Raw genomic sequence first — 25078 nt, forward strand, 5'->3', positions numbered from 1 at the left:
TTTATTCTCACATCTTATGTTGCTCGGTTAGGGCATTGCAATTATAAAACAGAACAGAATAACCCCCTCAAGAAATGAACTGGATAATCATGATCATTTAAACTAGAAAATAAATTGTTCCCAACCTATATTTAAGAAAAAAGATTATACTTGGCCTGTGCACATTCTAGATCAACTAAGTCATCAATTATAAACTTGATAAAGCCTCTGATTATTACTTGTTGTACTTATTGATGTCATATTATATCATAAATTTACTATGCACTTACTTATTACTTCCATCATTAGGAATAACCAAACTTAGGACATAACATACCCATTCATCAGCTTACATATTGATGGGTATGTAAATGATAGAATGATAAGCTACACATTCATCAGCTTACATAATTCCAGTTGGATTGTTGGAGAGAACTTTTATATTTTTTTCTCAACATATTTACGCATGAACTTATGTCTCACTTATTTGTATCAACTTTCATAATCTCACTTGGGGACAGTTTACTTTGTTGATACAATTTATGTAATAACTAAGAAACTTGCTCTCTACTGAATGTATGTTCTCATTATTTAAAATTACGTTTTCATCATCTGCAAAAACTAAAATTTTAAGTTGTAAATTATTAATTGGTCGATAATGGTTTTATTTTAGATTTAAGCTATCATTTAATCCCTAATAAAGTGTTTCATTTATGACAACTGTGGGATTAAGATCTTTTATTTTAGTGTGGGGTTTGATTGACGTATAGATCCAGGCCCTTCACGATTAAAATGATGAGATAATTAGAGAAGACTAAACAGGATTAAGCTTCGCCTGTTGCTTATAGAAGAGACAATTCATTGAACCACACGTGAACGTTTCTTTTGGAGTTCCCATTACTACAAGACTAATGCACCACTTGCTGACTCAAAAATCTATCCATCAAGATCAAGATTGCAATAGAATCAGGTTTGTTTTCTTCACTCTATCATTTATTATTCTTAAATCCACAATATATTCTCTATCTTTTATTCTTAAATTGATTCATCCTTAAGAGATATAGGCAAGAAGACCCCTCGAGAATCATTTATCAATGTCTTTGATTTTCACTGCGCCATCTTGTAATCAAATCCCAACCCAACATTTAAGAACTCATAAACGTGCGATCAAGATCATCCCTTGCCAACAAAAACATGCATGTTATTCCGCCATCGCCCCTCCCTGAAACTTGTGATTTGGCCGGCGTTTCAGGGATCTTGAACCTGAAGTTGCGCACTTGACCGGCCATCTGATCTTCTCCCTGGGGCTTTTCTTGGCAACGATCAAGTTTTCCATGTCTCTCAATCCATTACCCTCTTCTTCCTTCCTCGCCCATGGATAGCAGGAAATAGAAGGCTGACAACAACAACAACAACAATTTTAACAGAAGCTTCTTTGTCTTCGCCGCGCATTTCATGCTCGTCCTGCAGCAACTTCAGCCGAGAAATGCTGGTCAGAAACTTAACCTCGCCGGAGGTGACGTTTTCTTATTGAGTTAGTCATTGTAACTACTATCCGTAATACTATGTTCTCCGTATTATCTTTGCGATCCGGCTATGCCATTAACCTAACTTACGTCGAACGAATGTCTAATCCGTTTCATTCGACATCAATAATGGGTTACAATCCACGGAGTTTTTTTTCATTTTTTGTATTTTGTTTGTGAGTACACCAAGACAAGAAAACCCGTAAATTATGATGACATAATCGCAAAGAGCAATCGAATCGGAGGAGGCTTGTAACGGGTTAAGATCCATCGCCGAGTGTTCTTTGCAATGATTTCCAGAAGAGAAATGGGTTCTTAATTCACGGAAAAGCCATGCATTGGCGCCAATACTGTTACCACATACAAGGATATCGCTGTATATTTTTTCAATCAAGTGTTTGATTAAGCAGCAGAAATTGCACGCAAGTCGGGTATTTCTTCTTTTCAATAACTCCCAAGTACGTTTCTTAAATTGTTAATATTTTATGAGTAAAGCTAGTCTTCGTAGGTGTCTCAATTTGAGCTCTTAAGATAAAACAAGTCTAAATAATTCTTCCAATTTTCATCTCAAAACTTGAAAGTGACTACGGGCCAAAGAAATGAACACTCACGCATACCAGATAAAATCTCTGGGTCCAGAAACACTAAAAATAACTTGTTGTTACAGAGACTTTTGGTCTAAACTAGTGAACTCATTGTGACATCTCAACTGGTGAAGATGCAAGCCATGGCAGAAGAAGAAGAGAAACGATCAGAAGAACACGGAAACGCGCCAGAAAAGAAGAAGAAGTCAGGATTCAAGAAGAAGATGGAAGGGTTAACGATCTTGAGTAAGCCAACAGGGAAAGCGCAAGGCTTTCCAAGCCCAAGCGTGCCAAGTCCATTACTCGCTCATTCTCCAGCGTCGCCGGAGCGCGAGGCGAGCTCCGCCGTTGGCAACGCGCCGGCGAGACCGCACACCGGCGGAGATCGCCGCTGGGAAGCCATCCGCCACGGCGAAGAGAGAGATTCTCCTCTTGGGTTGAGCTCTTTCAGGCTTCTTAAGAGGCTCGGCTATGGCGATATTGGGAGTGTGTATTTGGTGGAGCTGAGGGGTTCTGGAGGAGCGTTGTTTGCTATGAAGGTGATGGATAAAGCTTCGTTGCAGGGGAGGAATAAGATGATCAGGGCGAAGACGGAGAGAGAGATATTGGGTCTGCTCGATCATCCTTTCTTGCCCACGCTTTATTCTCACTTTGAGACGGAAAAGTTCTTCTGCCTCGTCATGGAGTTTTGCTCCGGGGGTAATCTGCATTCTTTGAGGCAGCGGCAGCTGGGGAAGCACTTCTCTGAGAAGGCCGCAAGGTCAGATTCATAATTTGCCATCACCATCACCATCACCATCGTCATCATCTTTTATAGCTCCTTTTCTTTCCCCGTCTTTCCCCTATTTGAGCTTCTCCATCTCCTTTTTCTTCTACTCTTCTTTCCTCTTCTTCGTCATTCATAATTGTTCAACATCATCATAGTCCGTTATTTTCATCTTCATCATCATTTATCATTCACCATGTTCGTCATGTTGATCTCTCATCATCAGCATCATTCATCATGTTGTTCACTCATCATCATCATCCATTATTTTCATCTTCATAATTGTTCAACATGGTTCTTCTTCCTCCGTCTTCTTCTTCTTCTTCTTAAAAAGAATTCTCCTCCTCCTCCGTATTCATCATCATCTTATTAAAATTATTCTCCTCCTCATCCGCGTGTTCATCATCATCTTATTGATATTATTCTCCTCCTCCATGTTCATCATCATCTTATTGATATTATTCTCCTCCTCCATGTTCATCATCATCTTATTGATATTATTCTCCTCCTCCATCTTCATCATCATCTTATTGATATTATTCTCCTCCTCCATCTTCATCATCATCTTATTGATATTATTCTCCTCCTCCATCTTCATCATCATCTTATTGATATTATTCTCCTCCTCCATCTTCATCATCATCTTATTGATATTATTCTCCTCCTCCTCCATGTTCATCATCATCTTATTGATATAATTCTCCTCCTCCATGTTCAGCATCATGTTATTAATATTATTCTCCTCCTCGTTCTTCTTCTTCCTCATCTTCCTCCTCTTCTTCTACTCATTCGAACAATTACTCGATCACCATTACAAATCTAATCGATTCCTCCTCTTCTTCTTCTTCTTCTCTGACATTTCATCTTTCATCCCGCCATCCCCATAAATACCATGATCATCACCACAACCATCATCCATCATCTCCTCGCGATCGGATAAACCCACCTCACTAAACACAACAAGCAACAGATTCTACGCAGCGGAAGTCCTCCTGGCCTTGGAATACCTCCACATGCTGGGCATAATCTACCGAGACCTGAAGCCAGAGAACGTGCTAGTACGCGAAGGCGGCCACATCATGCTCTCCGACTTTGATCTCTCTCTCCGCTGCGCGGTCAGCCCCACGCTAGTCAAGTCCGGCACGGCCACGGCCAGCGCCGCGGCCAGCGACGGCGACCATGGCGGCTGCATGCACCCGTCAGGCTTCCTCCCTCGCCTTCTTCCCAAGAAGAACCGGAAGTCCAAGTCCGACTTTGGCCTGCACGCCGGCGGGCCCATGCCCGAGCTCATGGCCGAGCCCACCAGCGCCCGGTCCATGTCCTTCGTGGGCACCCACGAGTACTTGGCGCCGGAGATCATCCGCGGCGAGGGCCATGGCAGCGCTGTCGATTGGTGGACTCTGGGCATTTTCCTCTACGAGCTTCTTCATGGGGTCACTCCCTTCAAGGTACACTCAATCAATCAACTCACTGACAGAAATTAATGAAAAAATACTGTTAAGATTTGGATTAGTGTCCACCCTCCCAAGCCTGATATCCAGCTGTCTTCTCGGGTATCCTGATACTGGATGACGATATCAGTTATCGATTGCTATAGTATGCATGTACAATAGAGTTCGCCCAACCGATATTCGTCCATCATCCGGACAACCGATATCCGATATCCGGGAAAAAATGGGACGGTGTCGGATATCGGATATCGGATATCGGTCGATATCCGTCTAGAAGGGGTTAGACGGATATCGGGGGGGTGAGGACGAGGCGGATACCGGATATCGGTTTTCCGATATCCAGATGTCGGAGACCGGATGCCGGATATCGGTTTTCGATATCCGGATATCGGAACCGGTATCAACCGATAAAAATAAACTTTATTTCACATACTACCTCTTAGTTTTAAACGCATTGTATAGTTTTTGATTTATGATCAATGCCCCTTAATATGTAGTGTGCAAATTTTTTTTTTCTTCTTCCATATGGGATAACAGGATTCAAAGTTAATGTAAACTCTGAATCCTGTTATCCCACATGGGAGATATTAGAAAATTTTCTGTGTATAAATTAAATGAGGCCGTTATATTATTTAATATTAAAATAATATTTATATCTATTATCGCTGCATTTAAAGAGCGTTATATATATAAATTAATTTATTAAATAATGAGTACGCCGTCCAATATATAGAGACAAACATTTCTATTTCCTTCCATATGGGATAAAGGGATTCCGACTTTAACACAAAACCCGAACCCTATATCCCATATGGAAGAATTAAAAAAACCTGAGACTGTATATAAGAAATGAGATGAATGACCAAATAGAAAGCTTTCTTGGTACATCCGTGTCCACGTCATCTGTGCGAAATGCTTGATAAGTTATAAATATAATTATTTTTATTGTAAATCGATGGGGATATCGGTTTTCGATATCCGCATCCGATACCGACATCTGTCCCTTTGAGACGGAGACAGATGCCGAATGGGGATGGATATCTGTATCGGATATCGACACTGTAGCAGCCGATATCCGAGTACCGATATCCGATATCTGGATATCGGAAAAAAATCGGACACCGGAAATTGCCTTTCCAGTATCCGGTACAGCATCCGTCCCGATACTGGCTTCCGGTACCGGTATCGGGACGGGCAAACACTAATGTACAATACTGTTATTCGATCTTCGTCTCAAGGGTGGGATGCTTATCCAGATGACAGAATTGGGCTTATCTGATATCTGTCTTTACCAATATCTGGATACCGGATGACAATATTGGCTGTCAATTGCTATAGTATTGATATCCGATACCGTTGTCTGTGTCGATAGCTGCATCCGTCTTCATCTCACGTGTTGGATGAAGATATCGGATATTGATGAGGGTTTTTCAACATCCAACATATAAATATATATATCTTAAATAATTTATAAATGTATTAATAAGCTATAGGGAGCTAAAAGCGATAATTGTTCCGACGGATATTTGATATCCGTCCGATACTTGATATCCGATATCCTTATCTAAAACCGCCCCAGTTGTATCCAATATCTGATATCCGGACAATTGAACTCTAGTTTGGATCTTGGTTGTTTCTCTTCTTTTTTTACAGGGGGGTACGTGGTTGTAGTCTATGAGGTGTAGATTATGTTTGTTGTGATTGGTCCTTTGCTTTGGAGTTTGGTTTAGTCGTAGGTTATGAATTGTGGCATTGTTACATTTTTGTGAACTCAAGGGGCAGGGAAATAGGGCAACGCTGTTCAATGTGGTGGGCCAGCCGCTGAGGTTCCCAGCGTCACCCCAGGTGAGTGGGGCAGCAAAGGACCTTATCAAGGGGTTACTGGTGAAGGACCCACAGAAAAGGATTGCATATAGGAGAGGGGCTACAGAGATCAAGCAGCACCCATTCTTTGAGGGCATGAATTGGGCACTGGTGAGGAGCTCAGCGCCCCCACATGTACCAGAGCTGGTGGACATCGCTACATGTGCAGGGGCTGCTGCACGGGCTGCAGAGGAGGCACGACAAGGAGGAGGTGGAGGGGAGAGGAGCAGCGGCGGTGGAGACGACAGTAGTGGTGGTCGCGGCAGCAGTGGTGCCAGCAGGGAGGACTCTGGGTATGTAGAGTTTGAGTATTTCTAGAAGGTAGGAAAAGGGGGAGAGAGAGAGAGAAGATTTTGACTGTAATGAAAATTCTTCCCTATTAAAATCAAAGGGAGAATGAGAAAGAGAAGATTTTCTATTTCAACTGTAATTTTGACTGTTCTGAAAATTCTTCCCAACTTAATTGAAGGGAAATTTTTTCTCTTTCAGTTATAATTTTTAGTGTGCTGAAATTATTGGCTAGTATATTGAAGAGAGAGAGAGAGAGAGAGAGAGAGAGAGAGAGAGAAGAGAGTAATTCGCCTGTTATGGCGTCAATTATTCTTTCCAATTCTTTGCGATAAGAATAATGAAATAGAGTTTTCACTTTTGATCTTCATTTGAATAGTTTTTATATTCTCCTCAATTAGATTGAAGCAACATAAGACTGATTTTTTAAATTATGTATTTGACTATTCTTTCGAGTTCTTTGTGATAAGAATAATGAAAGAGAGACTGTTCACAGTCTATCTTGCAGCTTTTCATAAATTGCGGTAGTTTATTCTCATACAATCTTATAATTCAATTAATAAGTACTTGTTCCAATGAATCTTAGGATTTCACCACTAATTAAAGTTTATATGATATACACTCCTTCAACTAAAGTTGAATCTTCTGGGGAGTTAATTTTATTTTCTACAACAGAATTATCCAAAGTCAATGCCCCCTTGTTTCTTATGATTATCCACTGAGTTATACATGTGCCCTTACTAGTATTTGTGCGGAATAAACATTATCAAGGATTGAAGGGTACAGCATTTGACCTATAATGGCTAAATTGGTTTTTCAACGAGTGCATAAAATTCCTAAAAATAATGGTCAACCCTTATTCATTTCATTTTTTCAAGTGTCAGTTCATGGTCAACCATGGAAAGATTTCCAGATCATCTCATGAATTCAAATAAAAAAGAAAGAAATCAATTTAAACAAAAATTGATGGCATTAGGTCTTCATATTCTCATTTCCATGAGGGTCCGAGGATGGGGATGCAGTATCATGCAATGATGCCAGTGCTGGATGGCTTCATCATGTGATAGGATGATGACAGATGCCCTACTTGGGAAATGTGATAGCTGCAAATGATGTTTTGAATGACAGTAGGACGACAACTTGTTCTCTAATTAATATATTTAATTTATTTTATATTATTTTAAATTGTGTACATATAGTTATTATTGTCGCTTAACATGAACAATAAAAAAAATTTCACTCATCCCAATTAGTCATCATGTATCACCTATGCATTCTTTATATCATATTCCTACACAATTTTAACCCTAAGTATATATTATTTATATTTAGTCATTATTTTTCTTTCTACATCAAAATATTAATTACTATGCTGGCTACCAGAAACATTTATAATTACAAATATATATTCTATCACAAATTACTATCTATCTAAACCGCCAGAGTTGTTATTATATCCATCTCTCTACATTATAGAGCATTGAAATATCTTCTACCTACATAGCACTAATCTTATATGCTTATTTATTCTACTTTATCCAGGTACCTATATTATATTATATTGCTTTCATCTTCCAATAATTTACTATCTGGTTACCAAACATCTTTCCTGTAAATTATTTCTAAATTATTTATAACACACCATCACTAAAAGTACTAACATTTTAAGTATATTTTTAAAATTATATTATCTACTCACTTGACCGTATACTTGGTATATTTCTAATATTTACCAAAAAAGCGTACATTGGAATAATAATATATCTGTTATCTCTTGATCATAGGACTTTTATCATTTCACCCATATACTAATATTATTATTATCACTACTTCATAACATCTTTTTTTCCTCTATACTTACCACCTGTTTCTGAGAATTGATGTTTTCCATGCTTGGGATTCCACGTACTTTAACTAGAATTCATATTAATTACTGAAATAATCTAAGTAAAAAATACTAAAAGTTTTTCCTACGTGAAACCTTAAAGGATCAGATAACTTGAAAAGAGAGACAGCAGGTAGTTTCTGAAATATCATCCATTTTCTGAATTCAAGGAAGAGATGATTTTGCCATTTGATTCATACACACTCATAAATGTGGCACATTATCTATGTGGTAAACTAACATATCCCATTATCTTCATACTCATCTTTTTTGTCTCCTTTTAGATATTGCACATCTCTTGGATGAGATAGACCACATATACCACCTATGGCTCATTACAATGACTACAATAGAAGGTGCATTATGTGCAAGTTAATGGATAATTCCACATCAATGTTGTATAAAACTGTGACAAATTTTAAATTCAAAACAAGATAATAACATAAAATATCATAAATAAATCTCACTTTTTTGACACAGTTCCTGTAGTTAGATTTGTTGGACGTATGACGGATGACGCCTTTGGATGGACGGAACGAGACTGAGCGGACTTCTGTTCAGTCATCTGTCCAGAACACTTGAGTTTGTCAGTTTCATCATCCATCCGGGCTTCTTCATCTTCACAATTATGTCATCAGTCCCGTTCCATCATTCATCTTTTACAGAAAACAAAATGGATAGCGGATGAATGGATGACAGAACAATATCTTTTTTTCTAAAATTCTAAGTAATATAAGTTAAACATATACAGGAGAAATGTGAAATCCTCTCTTCCTCTCCTGCTGTTCTAAATTCTAACATATAAATCCTCTCTTCCAGTCTTCCTAAATCTGTCTCCTGCTGCCCGCCATCTGCCAAGCACCATCGCTCGCCACACCCGCTATCACCCACTATCACCCGCCAAGCCCGGACGCGACATCGCATGCCACAGCCGACGTCACCTGTCAATTTTGGTTTGCATGCGATCTAGATCATCGTATGCACAACCACTTTAATTTCAAAAATCCTAGAGTAGAAATTTTAAGATATCATCTGAACACGTAGCATGTTGTGTTTCTTTGTGAAACCCAAAGTAGTGTGCTCACAGTACAACACAAATTATGCTTAAAAATATAGAAGGACCAACATTTTGCTTAAAAGTACAACACATTTATTTTTTATTCAAATTTTCAGGCCCCTAATTTGAATCTCCCCCAAGTCCTCATGGGACAGTTTGAGATTTCATGGCATTTGAAATAATTAATGTTTATGGTCCGAAGACTTCTCGCGATCCTCTTAAATGTAAATCCTTATAACTTCCACAGATAAGATTTCCACTTCCCAATGTGGCAGGCCATGAGGACATGAGAATAAAATATGGGGCTCATGTGTTGTTCTCCCCTAAGGGATTTTAGATTCACAGGGCCCTACGACATGTTCTATGTTATTATGTCTTCTTGAAACATGTTGTGTGGGAATAAACTCTTCCATTTTGTTTTTTAGAATTAGAGCCAAAGGAAGAGATCAGTTGAAATCTCTAAGATGGCCTAACCTTGTAAGAAGAAAAGAATAAGAAATTAGGATAAAGAAATGAAGATGGCGGTCAAAGGAGTATAATGTTTTGCCACGCTTGTCTCATCCTTCTTCATTTGCTCTTGGGGAATCCAAGATGCATGCAATCACATGGGGCTTGAGCCATTCCCCACGGTGAAGATGCTGGATTGGACAACAACGTCATTCCCAAATCAAGGCGCTTCTTCAACCTTGCAAAAATATGAAAAAATTGGTGACACACAATGTTTAATTTTTACAAAATTAAATTATTTATCCATCTGGTAGAACAATGGTACATCTTGTACAATGCACGTCTTACTTGTCATAAATTGACTTTTTTACGCCGAGTATGTTTGAGAATCAGGGATGGCTATCTTAGCAAACCATGGTGTAAAAAAATAAGTGTTTTCCATTTTGATATTGATGTGGAGCTCTTGAGTTAGAATGAATCAACTGCCTGTCTGCCTTTTCTCTTCATCTCTCTTTTTTATTCTAATACCTGCTAATGTTTTAAGGTAAAATTATGACATTTGACAGTTACTTGGAATCAACAATATGAGTTTGTAGAATAAATCCGAGATACTAGAGCTATTAAGATTCGATGTGGAAGAGGATATCACTTCAATTAGTCAATTTTATACAACTCTTAGGTATATTCTTTGCGCCATTTTCATTCTTTTGAGCATTTTTTGAACCATGTTGCACACAAGGCAATGTTCTACATACATTTCCATGTTTAATTTTAAATTTACAGATTTGATACATGCATTTAAAAATGGACGAATTGTGTTTCATTGTCTGTTCAATAAATTTTATATTTGAATTCCCACGTGCTCGGATATAGAGATGTCTTATTATTTTTTTTTTAAAAGTGTTATTATTTGGATTTTTTTCAAATTTTTATCGGATCAAGCTTCCATTTCTGCACCAGAAACATGGGTTGAAATCTATATGTATGCATCAACTTAGAGTAAGTTGGTTATTTTTTAAAGGAGAAAATTATTTCTCAAGTAATTTAAGATTATTATGGAGTCTATTGTGGACAATGTGCTGCCCCATCACAATGACAGTGAGCAGGCCATGGGGATAGATAATGATAGTAGGAACTGCCCTCAAGTTCGAAGTCAAAATTTGAGGAAGTCACCTAGAGCAAAAAGCTTCGAGTACTTCACGGTAGTTGGCGACTCAAAGTACATATGTGAACTGTGCAATTGTATTAACTCCACAAGCAAACTCTACTTACAATGGCCTAAATATTGGAGCACAAATGTTTTTTGGCGACATTAACAAGCAGTTCATCAAAAGGTACATGATGAACTCAAAGGTATCGCAAGTTCACAACGTTCTATTGCAGAAGTATTTTCCAACTTGTCCTAAAAAAATCAGTACTTCACTATTGTCACCCCTGAGGTAGAGAAGCAAGAAATTCTACTGCTTATCATCTGTAGTGCATTGCCATGGTTATTAGATGACACAGAGCAATTCCATCAAGCATGGTGATTCAGAGCACAATCCAACATAAAGATGTATGGACGGTGGGCAATTAAGGAGACCGGTAGGGTAGTGTACACTCAGCTAAAGACAGATATTTCAAACAGGTTCAATGATGAACACCGTATGTCCCTTACAGTGGATGCTTGGACTACTCCAAAAGGTTATGCCCTCTTAGGTGTAATCATGCATTTGATCGACGCATAATGGAAGCTTCAAGAGCAGATGCTTGGCCTACGTCATATCCAAGACAGGCATGATGGGGAGACATTGTCATTCCCATATAAACTTGTCACCACCGATATTTTTTTACCATCAATATCTAAATTGCTGAGGTCGTAGATGATTTCAAACTTTAATCAAAGGTGTGATCAACATTTTCATTCCCACATAAACTTGTCACCACCGATATTTTTTTACCATCAATATCTAAATTGCCACTGACATGAGGGTATCTACTATCACCACAGACAATGCTACAAACAATACGACAATGATGAACTTTCTGGCGAGATGACTGCAACCTACGAATCCTACATTTAGTACTGATCGACATTTGCCATGTGTGGCACGTGTCTTGAACTTGATTGTGCAGGTGGGCCTAAAAATCCTTTGTGTTACACCAAAGGAAATAGATCCATCTGTGTATGATGAAGTCAGAGGTCCAATTGCCACATCATATCAATGTAGCAGGACCTCCCTCGGGGAGGCAGTGGCTCAAGTTTGCAAACTTGTAAAGGCCATCTCTCTTTCACCTCAAAAGAGGGAAAACTATAAGAAGATATGCAAGCTTCTTGGAAAGCCAAATGACAACAAAGTGCTTCTAGATTGCCCAACAAGGCGGAACTCAACATACACTATGTTGCACAATGCCAAAGATAAGCAAAATGTTCTTGATCAAATGGCGTGTGCACTCATCTCGACGAGCGTGAAGAATTACAGCTTAGAGGTTGAGAAGTGGATGTTGTTGGAGGATTTTTGCAACATATTATCATTATTTCTCGAGACAACTAACTTCATAAGCAATTCAAAGGTTGTTACTGCAAATATGTGCTTGTCATGATCAAGACTACATCAGATCACCTCAACGATGTCCTTGATCGATTTGACAATGATGGTATTTTTACCATGGTAGAGATGTTAACAAGATCATAAAGAGAATCCATTTGGGATGCATGCGAGTGCACAAAGCTTAAGTTTGACATACGACACGATGAATGTGTCATAACAGCAACGCTTCTTCATCTGAAAACAAAGATAGCTCTGATTGATCCTCAAAACCTTGATGACTCCATTGCATACTTAAGTTTGACAAAAATCTTGTCTACATAGTTCACTTACTCGTGATGACCATTCAACTGTAATTTAAGAGCATGAGTCTCGAGGTAGTCACCAGCATACTCTTGCAATTGCAAAGACAATAAAGGAGCCAAAGCAAGGATGAAATCCAAGCCCAAAGCAGGACCCAAACAAGAGTTGGATGCCTAACTCAATGAGCCTCTCATTCGAGATAGTGAAAGCCCTCTAAAGTGGTGGATGGTCACCGGTGCAAGCTTATCCCCATTTCGCAAAGTTGGCCATGGAGTACATGATTGTGCCAGCGACAAGTACACCGGCGGAGCAGCTATTTTCAGTGGGTGGTAATGCCGTGATGCCCAAAAGATTGAGCCTAGATGTAGAGTATTGAGTTGTGTGTGTTACACTGTTGGATGCGCCCGGCAACATCATTCGGCAATGAAAAAAATGTCTCTACATCTGAAAACATGAAATAGGTAATTAGAATCTTAATGACTTTTCGGCATTTTAATTCAAAACTAACTCTAATTACTTTGGTTATTGCAGCATCCTTCCACGAGTGAAGCATGAACATTGAGCATCTACGAGAAGTCAAATAAGTAGTGGATCCTTCTCATTTTGACCTTTCTTTTTTTTGTTGCACCTAAAACATGATTTCAGTTATAAAACTTTGATAAATTTATGAAAATTATTTAAGTTCTAGAACATTTATCATACATTCATCAGTGGTCGTTATGTGCCCTCAGCCCATCCTCAGGGTTTGCAATCGATGCCCTCGGCAGTATTCGTACCCCCCTTGTTGGCGGTCATCATTACCCTCCTCGTTGTTGTCAACCCATCCGCGTCCTCAGCAGTCGTCCGCCCGTAAGTTTCAGGATTCCACTCTGTCTTTGGTCATCCCCGTCCGTATCCTCGTTTGTCACCGTCCTCATCCTCTACGGTCCCATGCCCATTCTTGGCCTTCACCATCGACGCCCTTAACAGTATTCATCCCCACCCTTGTTGGCGATCGACATTCCCCTCCTCATTATCGTCACCCCCATCTGTGTCCTCAACAGTCGTCCACCCGTAAGTTGCGGGAGTCCACCCTGTCCTCACTTGTATTCATCCCCATCCTCGCTTGTAGCCGTTCTCGTCCTCTGCAATCTCGTGCCCGTCCTCGTCGTTGGTTGTCAATGCCCTTGATGTTATTTGTCTCTGCCCTTGTCAGTGGTCATCATTCCCTCCTCGTTGTCGTCCTCGTCTGCATTCTCGGCCCCTAGATTTTTAAATGAATAAATCTATTTTATAGTTTATATTAATATTTTTATAATTTCATCATCCAAAAATGTCATCTGTCATCCTCAGTCATCCGTTCGTCATTTCCATCATCTATCATGCATCACTGATGACGGATGGCTAAACCTTTCTGTTCCGACATCCGCCCATCACTCCACGACGCCAGATGATGTTTTTCGCAAGGACGGATGACGATCCGTCATCCATCCTACAACCCTACCTGTAGTCCATGAACTTTGTATAAGCAAATAGAATATTTAACCATTTTTAATGAGATGAACCAATTTGGGAATATCAAATTAGATACATTAAAAACCAGAGCGTTTCCTTTCATCTAAAAAAGATAATGAAACTACCTTAAGAGTACAATACATTAAGACAAATGAGATATGTTTCCTCAAAGAATACTACTTGGTGGTAAAAATGAACTCTTAAAGAAAAGAATGTGATCTAGATGAAGGATTTTGCAAAACCTTTTGATTTGTGGGAGAGAAGTATTATAAAAGGTATTTTCCACATCATGGTTTGCCCAATCATCATAATTTAGGTCATCTATCTGGAATCAGCATACCCATCTAGCTATAAACTAGGCACAGATATTGGATTTTCATGATTATATACAAGGTTAAAACTTTAGAGTTGATCAATATAGTATCCAAAGAATAGTGATTATTGTATGAGCTTCATGCATGGTGGAAGATACCCATAGTCTTGGAAGGGTGGAGTATTAAACAAGATAACTGTATAACCTAAAGACATTTTAGATTTTTGAGTAAGGCAAATTGTGGCGTAAATTTTAACATCCTTGTAAATTAATTTTCCTAAATCAAATAAAATTTTAATTAAAGAAACTCACTCAAATATGTATAATGAGAGTGAGGTCGTCTCAACAAGAACTGACCTTTAGAGATATTTAATATTCAAGTTAGAATTATAAAGTAAAATAATAATAAGGATAATAAAATGGATCGGCTATATAGTTCAGTATGAGAAGGGATAAGGTAATAATGAAAATAAATAAATAAAGGATAATGAAAAAGGTTGAACGAGAGAAATAAAGAAGGGTTGTGAGATTATGTGAAAGAAGGGTAGTGAGATACGTAGTGGAAGAGTTTTTTTATCTTTTTAATTAATATATAAGTGAGATAATGTGAACAGATATTAGTAAGGATACTATGAATAATAAAGATGTACTTCACAGAATTACTTATTTTAATTATTTACATATTTATATTTACATATTCATTTACATATTTAATTATTTACATATTCATTTTCATTACTTTTTTCAGTAATTTATTTTAACATATAATTATTTTTATTTTGTAATGTATACTTATTTATTTTAATTATGCAAGATAGAAGATATAGATGAAGTATAAACACTTGGATTTAGATAAGTAGTCAATTGGGATAATTTTTTATTTTGATAGGTAGCTTAGAATGATAGAAATACTTAAGAAGTTTTTATAATATTTTTTTATAAGGTAAAATCAGGGTTTAATCTGATAAACTCGTCGACTCCTGGCAGGTGTTCAACAAATGCGTCAAAGATGCTGTACTATAAAATTGCAATGAAATCATGTTCCACTTTAAATTGAAGCGAATGATACTATGTTGATGAATTAGCTTTCATCTAATAAAACCAAGAAGCGTACCAGATCAGCCCTTATTTGAAGAACAGGGTGTGGGGATGCAAATCGTTGGCCCCTAAGTTTGTCTTCATGTTGGCACTTTCTTGAAGTTCTCAAGACCCTTTGAGGCTGTCATGACATGAGATGGGCTGAGAAAAAACCAAAAAGGTCTCCATTATTCTTTGATTCCTGTGGCAACAGATGCTAAAGTAGGCTTCAAAATTTGGATTTAAAGGGCACAGAGAGAAGCTTTCTCAACCCTTGATTTACTGCCCCAATCAACGGCTCTCCCAATGAGAACAAGGGGGGATCTCCCAATGAGAATGGGAAATTTTCTCATCCCTCTCCGAATGGGTGGAGAAGGATGAGTTTACCCCCACCCCCCTCTGGTCTCCCTTTGATGGGTCTAATTGTTGTGATTAAGTCACATCCATGGACCCATCTCTTTACGGTGTGCCCCTCCTTGCCAAGTCAGTTTCCTCGTCAGCCTCCTAGTCAGCAGATGACCTTCTGATTGGCTCGTCAAGAGGCCCTACCATCCTCTCCAGCACCTTGAAGAATCACAAACCTGAAAAAAAGGAACACGAGTAACTATTAAATCTCACTGTTTGACATTGTTTAAGAAGATCAAACGGCTGAGGTTAATCTGAAAAGTAGGCTTGTCATGACACAAACTTTGGGCCAGATCGGATCAACGCTTGGTCCTTTCCTCTAATAATTTTAAGCATCATGGCCTTTTGGGTTGAGCAGTGATTGGGTAGATGGAGAAAGGTTAATCACATATGGAGAAATTTAAAAATATGCGCTGCTTTTTCAATTTTTACGCTAAATCAAATACAGAATAAAATAAACCACATGTGTGGGCTTGACTCCATTGATGCTAGTTCTAACGTGGGTCTATGTGGGCTCCTTGTGGGTTCTATGGGACTTCTTGATCGTCCCTGCTCCATTTCCAAGCATTGCTGATTTCGTATAGTGCACGCTGGCTGCAGGCAGGCTTGAGTGCTCCAGCGCTTGGCCACTTGCAGCTGGCTTGAGTGCTCTTTCACTGGTGCTTGGTTACACTAAAAAATAACTTTTTTCTTATTTATTTATTTGATTTCATCCCTGGAAAATGTACAATAACAAGCTTGCAATAAAATTATTTCCATTAAAATTAATAATCTTGAATATTGTTCTGAATGAGAATTTGTAGAAATTTTATTAAAAAGTGTTCTTTCGAGCAAATAGTCTAATAAATGCATGAAATGAGAATTTATACCAAATTAAGGTAAGAGAAATAAAATGCCACAAGAAATGGCCTTATGATGTTTATGTTTACATTACTTGTTTTGGGTTCATCAATTGTATATTCAAGACGATTATCCTTGTAATAGATTGTCTCTATGAAAAATGGCTCCGACGTACTAGATATGGCTTAGTGGCTCTTCTTGTTGAAGTTATCACAGAGAGAATATTTTGTTGATTTAAATTCAAGATCCAAGGTATCCTAGGTTTGGTCCATTTTGAGACTCTATCATAAATCTTCCCATAGTATTTCTCTCTAGTTTGATTCACATTCACGGGATTTCAAAGGAGCCCAAGAAAGTTTTGATATCCTTCATCTCATGACAGGATTACAAAAACAACACCACGGACTGTGTGCTAATCGAGTAACTTTGATATAAAATAGAAATTTCCTTATCCTGAATCAACTTCTTCTCCTCAGCTAACTCTTGTACATCACATGACACCTATGTTTTTGTATAATGGATAAAAGGAAGGAGATGTTCATGAAAAATACCTAAATGAAATCAGGACTTAAAAATATGGAAAATATTTATGCAGAAAGTTTGGAGAACTAATCTGAACCTAGGAAACAGATGAAAGTTGAATTACCAACAATGTTTTGTCTTTTTTGTTGTTACAAATATCGAATCATCATCACATTTATGCAAAAATATGAACTATTTTCGTATCACAGATTAAATAGATAGAGGAAGACCTACATGACCTATCATGTTTGAGAAAAAATAAATATTCTGAGGTATCCATTCATCAGACAATTGAAAGAATCAGATCAAGGTAAATATAATGATGAAAATAAACCTCACGTTATTTCAGAGAAGAAGATTAGGATATTAAAAATCATAAATAATGGGTACATCCCTTATACAGTGTTGGCAGCTCGAGATCCGCCAGATCGGCACGCCAAGAGGAAGGCGAAGGCCCTTTATCACTCATAAGTTTCAGGCCATATCCACTGGCCCGGCCCTTTTGGAACCATTGTTTTCAAATTTAGTATTTTTTTTTTTGGTTTTTAAGGGGCCCCCCATGTTTATAGGCCCCCCTTGTTTGACCCTTTTTAAGGGGCCCATTACCATCCCTATATAAGGGACGGATGGGTGCCCTAAAACTCATGTCTTGTTGAATTTTGGGAAAAGAGTTCAAGATCGTTGAGAAAAGAAGAGAAACAAGAAGAAGGAGAGGGAGGAAGACGAAGAGAGACAAAAGGAAGAAAGTAGAAGGTGGAGGGGAGGGTGCTCGTCGCCGCCGTTGTGCCACCGCTGCTGCCACCACCCCGTGCCGCCCGCGTAGCGCTGCCTCGCCACCGAAGTAGTACCTCTGCGCCGCTGCGTAGCTCAGCCACGCTGCCAACACCACCGTGTAGCGCCGATGCGCCGCCTGTGTCGTCGTTCGCACCGCCGTCATCGCTTCCCGCGTGGCTGCTCGCACCGCCACTTGCGCCACCGTCGCAGCATCACCGCCCCCGCGCCTCGCTCTTCTTCCTCCTTTGCTCCTGCGTCACAACTCTTGAGTAGCGACAACGCTGCCAGTCGATCGACGCTGTGCTAGTTTCCGGCACAGCTCCACCGACTCCGCCCACCAGTTCCTGCATCAACAAATACCACGACTCTGGGACGACAACACCACAAAGGTACCTTACTCCCCTTGCCCGCTAGTTATATTTTGTCGCACATCTTTCTATTGCACTCCACCGCCCTCGGGTTTGAATAGGTGAGAGGATAAACAGACACGAGAGAACATATCGAGCGTTTTCCCTAAGTACGAACCGAGCCGGTCCGTTACGTGAGAGCACCCATGGACTTAGTCCATTCGGTGCCGTACACACCGTCGTCACTCCGACGAGGGTCAGGAGGTCACCGTTACCGTCATCTGTCGCTCGGCCCAGAGCCCGGAGCTTGGCGAACCCCAAGAGTCGGGGACTGCACGTACATCTGCCTAGGAGTCTTCGCGTCACGTAGTCGCATCTCCATAGGTCCGTATCTGACGGACGACGTCTTCAACGATGTCCACTATCACCCGATATCCGAGCATCATCTTGGTACCCTCGCGACGACGTCACCAACTACGTCTTATTGCTTCAAGCCTTCTTACCCTCTAGTCCTACTAGTTTGATAACGATCCATTACTAGCACTATACTCATCCCATCTTCTTAAATTTCTACTACATCTATCGTCATTACTATCATGGCCCATTTACTATATCTTATGCTACACATAATCCTTCTCACCTTCTTAAATCCATCCCTTAAAGAGAGCTCTTTCCTGTATATCCATTCCCTGTGGATATGACCCTTACTCATCACTAAATAATTTAGTTATTTTATGAGTAAAGATTTAAAATATTATTTATTAAATTCAATTTCACGACGATGTAATTTTACCCCTAATTTAGAGTTCATCATCCACCTAAGATGCATTGTCAAATATGTGAGGTTGGCTGGGTTTTATTAGGCAAGGACAACATTGTTGACTCTAGTTGTGTAGGGATAGACTGTAATTGGACCTTCGGACAAGCTGTAAATATAAAGCTAGAGCCTCATAAATTGTGTGCTTGTTTACCAAATTAATTTGAATATAATGTGTTACAATTTTTTAAAATTAGTGACATAGATGAATGGAGAGCAAATGTAGTAATCATTTCCTAGTTCACATTGATCGACATGGCTCATAAGTTAGTTTGTTGTAAGCCTTGGGTTTGGAAGGATCCTTGGAATACTCACCTCTATGAAACTCCAGAATCTGGGTTCTGGAGAGGACAAGAGAACATCGTCCGACTTCCAAAATAATTTATAATGATATCATTTTTATTTGAAGTTTAAATCCTCCAGGATAAATAACAACCTTTTGAAAGGGACAAGGTGCTACTAAGTATGATTAAAAAAAATTAGAGAAGAGAGAACAATATTCGAAATCAGTTTGTTTTTCAAAAAAAATAATTAATTAAGGCCATGGAAAGCTTTACTAGAGTCTTCACCATGAATGTTGTAAATAATATGGGAGGCAATGATTTCATAAATGTTCTAAGGTGAAGCCAAATTTTGTTCACCATGAATAGCTTGTAACATAGGCAAATCTTACAGCCTAAATTTCTGCCAAAGGTTATAATGCATTTTAGATATTGGATACAACCTAGTATTAACCTAGCCAACTCAACCAGCAAATCTGCTCAAAGTTAGTTTCAATAAATCTGCTCATTGGCTAACTTGAGTCATTTTTTTCAAGAAAAAAGATTGCATCGTCATCATTAAAGTTAGGGAAGAAAACAAATCCTTGCGACCAATTAATTCAACTTCATGGCTTTCATTCTAGATAATTATATTCCAGAGTAGAGACTAATTTCCTCCCAAGAATATATTTGCTCACATGCTTATGTAAAACGCATGCAGTTTGATCTGAGAATTATAACCTAAGCCAAACGGAACTGCATTATAAAATGCATTAGAGTTCATGTGCACAATAAATTTGGAAATAACGCGAAGAACATCAAACTAGAAGACGCACCCTGAAAGGGAAAGGATTTGAAAGATCTTTGGAATCATATATTAAGAATGAGATTGGAGAAAACTGTACGAATGGTTATAAGGAGTTCGTAAGTTGAAAAGCTAGCCTTCAGAGAGAAGGCCTTAGGAGTTATTGTTAAGAGCCTCAATGATGATGCATAAACCCCCTACAGATCAGGCATACCCTTACCAGATTTAGCATCGTATGTTTTCTCCATGACAAGATCCCTTGGCGTATCCTTCGGTCCAACTGCAACCACAAAAGATTAACATAAATTTATAGGTTAATTTTCCAGAGTATGAATAAACAGTAAAGACTGATTTTTCAATTAAACAGCTGACGATATTTTTTCTCCTAACCTCTCTTTGTTTTCCTCTCCCAGAGTCAAGTAACAGAAAGAAAATGGTTGAATTATAAATTGCACCAACAAGTCACATTCCAAAGCAAATTAGTAATAAAATGGAATCTCAATAATTTCTAATAATACATAGCTCTCTATTTTATTTAGCAGATGGGGTATCTCCTGTGAAGTTGCAAAAAAGAAGAAGGGATCGACAAAAAATTTCTACTCAAATGTTTACTTCAAACGGGCAAAGAATTTTAAGTACCACCCTGAATAGAAAAAGGCCGTTCAGAATCGATCAAAGTTCTGAACTACAACACCAGAGCATCCTTGTACCCTGAAAAAAAAGATAAGAGACTACCTCTAGCCTGTTCATCAATTTTCAAGTGTTTAGTCTACAGATTCCTCCCGATGAGAAATTCTTACCCATGAAAACTGACAGACAAGAATGAATTGGACTTAAGAATAGGCAGAGAATGTTACTTGCATAGAACTTAAATAATACCAGGTGTTTCATCCTCCGGGAAAAGGCTTTGGAGGAAACTTACTATATAATCATTTAAAATGGGTCGGCACTTCACTCATGCCCATCAATTTTAACCTTCTAAGAATTTAATCAGCGAAGGGAACCAATTGATAAAGAATTTATAGTGATGCTGACTGTGTCTTTCTTTATTGAAGTTTCTTCTGATAATTTGTTTGGTGAAATAGCAGAATCTAACAGAGTGGAAGTATTTCAGAACTATGGTCTCTAACATTTTGATAGGTGAAAATATTAAATAAATAAATGTATAGCACTTCAGATATGTCTCTAGACGTCTGTTTACCGCCTCGGATTGGCCATCGGTCTGCAGGTGGTAGGATGAGCTCATGCGGAGGGTAGTACATTGATGTTTGAAGAGTTCTTTCCAAAATGCACTGGTAAAACCTGTCCCAGTCGGATACAATTGACATAGACATACCATGCTGCATCACCACTTCTTTGATGAAATATTCTGCCAATTGAGCGGCTGTGAATGGATGCTTAAGTGGGATAAAGTAATTAAATGTACTCAAACGATCTAGCACTACCATTATGCAATTAAACCCTTAAAAAATTGGCAACCCTTCAATGAAATCCATTGGTATGTTGACCCACACTCTTCCTGGAAGGGGTAGGTTTGCAGCAGGCCTGCAGGGGACAATGATGACACTTTATGAGTTCCACTAGCTTGATCCCCTTTGGGTTGTGTCCCTGAAAAATAGGCATATCTCCTCTCTTGAGCTTGCCGAAGAACGAAGCCCTTCAGAGTTTGATACTGACTTCGAATTATCGACAATTGATAATGGTGATGTCCAGTGTTCCTTTTGCTTCTTCAGATCTTGTATTTCTGTCTTGAGTTCCGCTAGCTGCTCCATCATTGATTGAATCAAACTGCCGTTCAACCTGGTTGTTGGTAACTTCAAGTTTGCGCCTGCCTTTTGACCATCATCCTTAGCGTTTCCCATACTGTTGTTGAAGTAACACCGATCTCCAAGGATCTGTCGGCTCTGATACCAATGATACAGTCTTCTCAGAGATCGTTAAATTCAGACCAGAATTAACTAGAAGAAAGGTACAATATTTATTGATCAGAGTTGATGATACAAGTATGCAGGCTCTCTCTTTCTGGATATGACCCACTAGACGATCACTCGCCTCCCAATCTCTTAAGAATTAAATTAAGAGCCTTAGGAATCACTCCTTCTCATTTAGTGTTTTCCTGATCTATAAGCACTTATCTACACATATATATACTATCCTTATCAGGCAGTTATACTGCCTCTTCAGTAGCATTCTTCGAACATATCCAAGGATGGTGTCTGTTGGACACTCCCCCTGGATTCTTCTTCAGGAGATGCCTTTGTTAGTGTCTCTTCAGATGCCTCCGTTGGTTGGGTATGCTGTCTTGACTCCCATGAAGATTCTAATGGTATATGTGAGTGGCTGCCATAACTGTCTTAACTGTCATTTTTCACAATCAATATCAATTTATTTCTTCTTTTGTATACTTGAGGAAGACTCGTATCAGATCCCTACTGGATGGCGAGGCTATCGAGGGCAATCAGATCTGCAGCACCAAGCACACACGGCGACGAATTTCCACCGAACCGTGCTGGTGCATCCCGTTTTCTTTGATTGATACCATTTTTAGAGATACAATCATATCAGTGAACCAACTGATAAGGAATTTCCAGTAGTGCTTACTGTGTCCTTCTTTATTGAAGTTTCTTTTGATAATTTGTTTGGTGCAATAGCAGAATCTAACAGAGGGGAAGTATTTCATGATTGTCCTCTCTAACATTTTGATTGGTGAAAAGATATACCAAATAAATGAATGAAATCATCAAACCATGCATAAACCTAGTACGGATAACTATCCAGAAATACTGAGTTATAATGCTGAGAGCCTATCTCAAATGCCAGAATACAGATAAATCATGTTCCCCAAAAAATTATTTCCCACTTGAAAGAAAGCATAAAACTAACATAAAACATGAATATTCCACAGTTTTAGGGATAAATTCAAACTTTAAAATGACAAATAAATATTAGCCTAGGAGAATAAATCACGAAAATGAAACTGAACCTGTGGTAGGACGTGGTGTGGCCCTAATCTTCAGAATCTCTGGCCGAGGAATGATAGATCCAGAAGCACCAACTCCCCTTGAAACTCTAACTTTTTTCCCATCTTCCTGGTAAGCATATGCAATCTTGCAGGGTTTTCTGGACAACAAAAGAAAATGCTGTTAATCCATATAACACATAAACCAAACTGCCAGTTCCAAATTAGAATTTTACAAACTTTAAGTTCTCGTTTCCAACAAAATATCTCCACGAAGCAAAAGAGTAAATGAATGAATCATCTCTTCTCATCTTTAGAGTAAATACAGAAAACATTATTGTACCAATAAAAATTAAACAAGTTAGTGTAATTTGGCATACCCTGTCTGCGGGTCGATAACTTGGACATTTGAAACATGAAGAGGTGCTTCCACTGTAAAAATCCCACCCTCGTGACCTTGGCCCTGTTTAATGTGCTTCTTCACCTGTAAGTTTTATAATATTAGGACAGTTTTTTTCCGCTAAATTCCATTTAATAGAATATCTTTTCAGCATTATAAAGGGTTAAAAGATAGGTTCTGTAGCACATCGTGGATATCAATACATTTATTGATATCAGGGGATAGGTATGGCCATTTCCGGCTTTTATGACTGCATTGAGGTTGTATCGCAATACTTCTCTTCATGTTTTAAGTGTTTCTTCAAAAAAAGTATTTTAAGTCTATGCACTCAACACAGCCCAGTCGTCTTCCTCGGTTTTCAACATATTGACCTCAATCAATATTCCCAAGTTAACTCCTTCGAATCTCCTTTGAGCCCTTCAGGTTTTCAAGATCTACTTTGCTCAGATAGTCTTTAATAAATATAAGATAGTGAATACATGATACGGTGGAATAAACCAAAAAAACAACAAGACAGCATTAATTCAAGAAGTCCTCTGTCTCCTTAAAGTCGTGAAGATCTATTTCGCCCAGAAAATCTCTCTTTAATTCAACATAATGCGCGTGTAAAAATTGGTCAAAAGGACAAATGAAGGTTAGATAAAGAAAAAAAACAAGGAGACATTCATTCAGCTTCACCAAATCAAAAAAGTTGAGAAGAACAAGATATAACAGAATTACAAAACAATCACACGAACCAGGTTTTTGCCCTCGACGATCACTCGATTCTGGGTACGAATCACGCGCTTGATGACGCCTGTCTCGCCCTTGTCCTTCCCACGAATAATCATCACCTGAATAAAACAAACGATTACAGCCACGAACCCATGATATAATCACCAAAATCAAACTGAAGAAACGAACATTGTCTCCTCTCAAAATCTTCCAATTCTGGATCAGCTTCTGCGCCGCTTTCCAGCCCATCTGCGCAGCAAAATCCCTGCTGAAAAACCCAGCACGCTCTCGTTTGAAGAACCAAGAAAGAAGTAGAATAGCCAAATGGGTAAGCAGAAAGGATCAAACTTGAGCTTTGTCACCTTGTCAGAGAGAAATTCTGTTAAGGGTTTTAGATCTCCCACAAACCCAAGTTCTACGGACGTGGACGGATAACGTCCGTCATCCGTTCCGTCCCTTACCCTCATTTACTTTAGGTTTACAACCGTCTTCCTTCCCTTCGGTTGTCGGTTCTGTCCAGCCTAGGGATCGGCAGGCATCATCCATCACGTCACACATCACCATGACGGAAACATGACAGATGACATGACGTTGACAGTGACGGAATTAGGGGTCCGTGACGGTGACAGAATTAGGGGTCCGTGATGATGACGATGGTGGATGACGGATTGGTC

At 38.9% G+C, this 25078-nt stretch overlaps 2 protein-coding genes across 2 annotated transcripts; one reads left to right on the top strand and one right to left on the bottom strand.

The window, feature by feature from the left end:
• Positions 1–2290: 2290 nt before the first annotated feature.
• Positions 2291–6487, top strand: LOC144701515 (serine/threonine-protein kinase AGC1-5-like). The gene is made up of 4 exons (XM_078573320.1): positions 2291–2849; positions 3826–4303; positions 6083–6332; positions 6411–6487. The coding sequence occupies exons 1-4, from the start codon at positions 2314–2316 to the stop codon at positions 6485–6487; spliced, it is 1341 nt and encodes a 446-aa protein (XP_078429446.1). The 5' UTR covers positions 2291–2313.
• A 13773-nt stretch (positions 6488–20260) lies between these two features.
• LOC144700941 (KOW domain-containing protein) lies at positions 20261–24774 on the bottom strand. The gene is made up of 5 exons (XM_078572542.1): positions 24594–24774; positions 24428–24523; positions 23671–23774; positions 23315–23451; positions 20261–20611 (listed from the first exon to the last, which is right to left on the bottom strand). The coding sequence occupies exons 1-5, from the start codon at positions 24651–24653 to the stop codon at positions 20529–20531; spliced, it is 480 nt and encodes a 159-aa protein (XP_078428668.1). The 5' UTR covers positions 24654–24774; the 3' UTR covers positions 20261–20528.
• Positions 24775–25078: the final 304 nt, after the last annotated feature.

The sequence above is a fragment of the Wolffia australiana genome, chromosome 3 (genome assembly GCF_029677425.1).
Source record: "Wolffia australiana isolate 7733 chromosome 3, ASM2967742v1".
NCBI lineage: Eukaryota > Viridiplantae > Streptophyta > Magnoliopsida > Alismatales > Araceae > Wolffia > Wolffia australiana.

Coding starts and splice junctions, on each gene's coding strand:
- LOC144701515 (XM_078573320.1), top strand. CDS start 2,314: ATGGAAGGGTTAACGATCTTGAGTAAGCCAACAGGGAAAGCGCAAGGC. Junction 2,850..3,825: donor TTCTCTGAGAAGGCCGCAAG/GTCAGATTCATA, acceptor AACAAGCAACAG/ATTCTACGCAGCGGAAGTCC. Junction 6,333..6,410: donor GCTGGTGGACATCGCTACAT/GTGCAGGGGCTG, acceptor GCGGCGGTGGAG/ACGACAGTAGTGGTGGTCGC.
- LOC144700941 (XM_078572542.1), bottom strand. CDS start 24,653: ATGGGCTGGAAAGCGGCGCAGAAGCTGATCCAGAATTGGAAGATTTTG. Junction 23,775..24,427: donor TCGTCGAGGGCAAAAACCTG/GTTCGTGTGATT, acceptor TAAAACTTACAG/GTGAAGAAGCACATTAAACA. Junction 23,452..23,670: donor GTTATCGACCCGCAGACAGG/GTATGCCAAATT, acceptor TTTGTTGTCCAG/AAAACCCTGCAAGATTGCAT.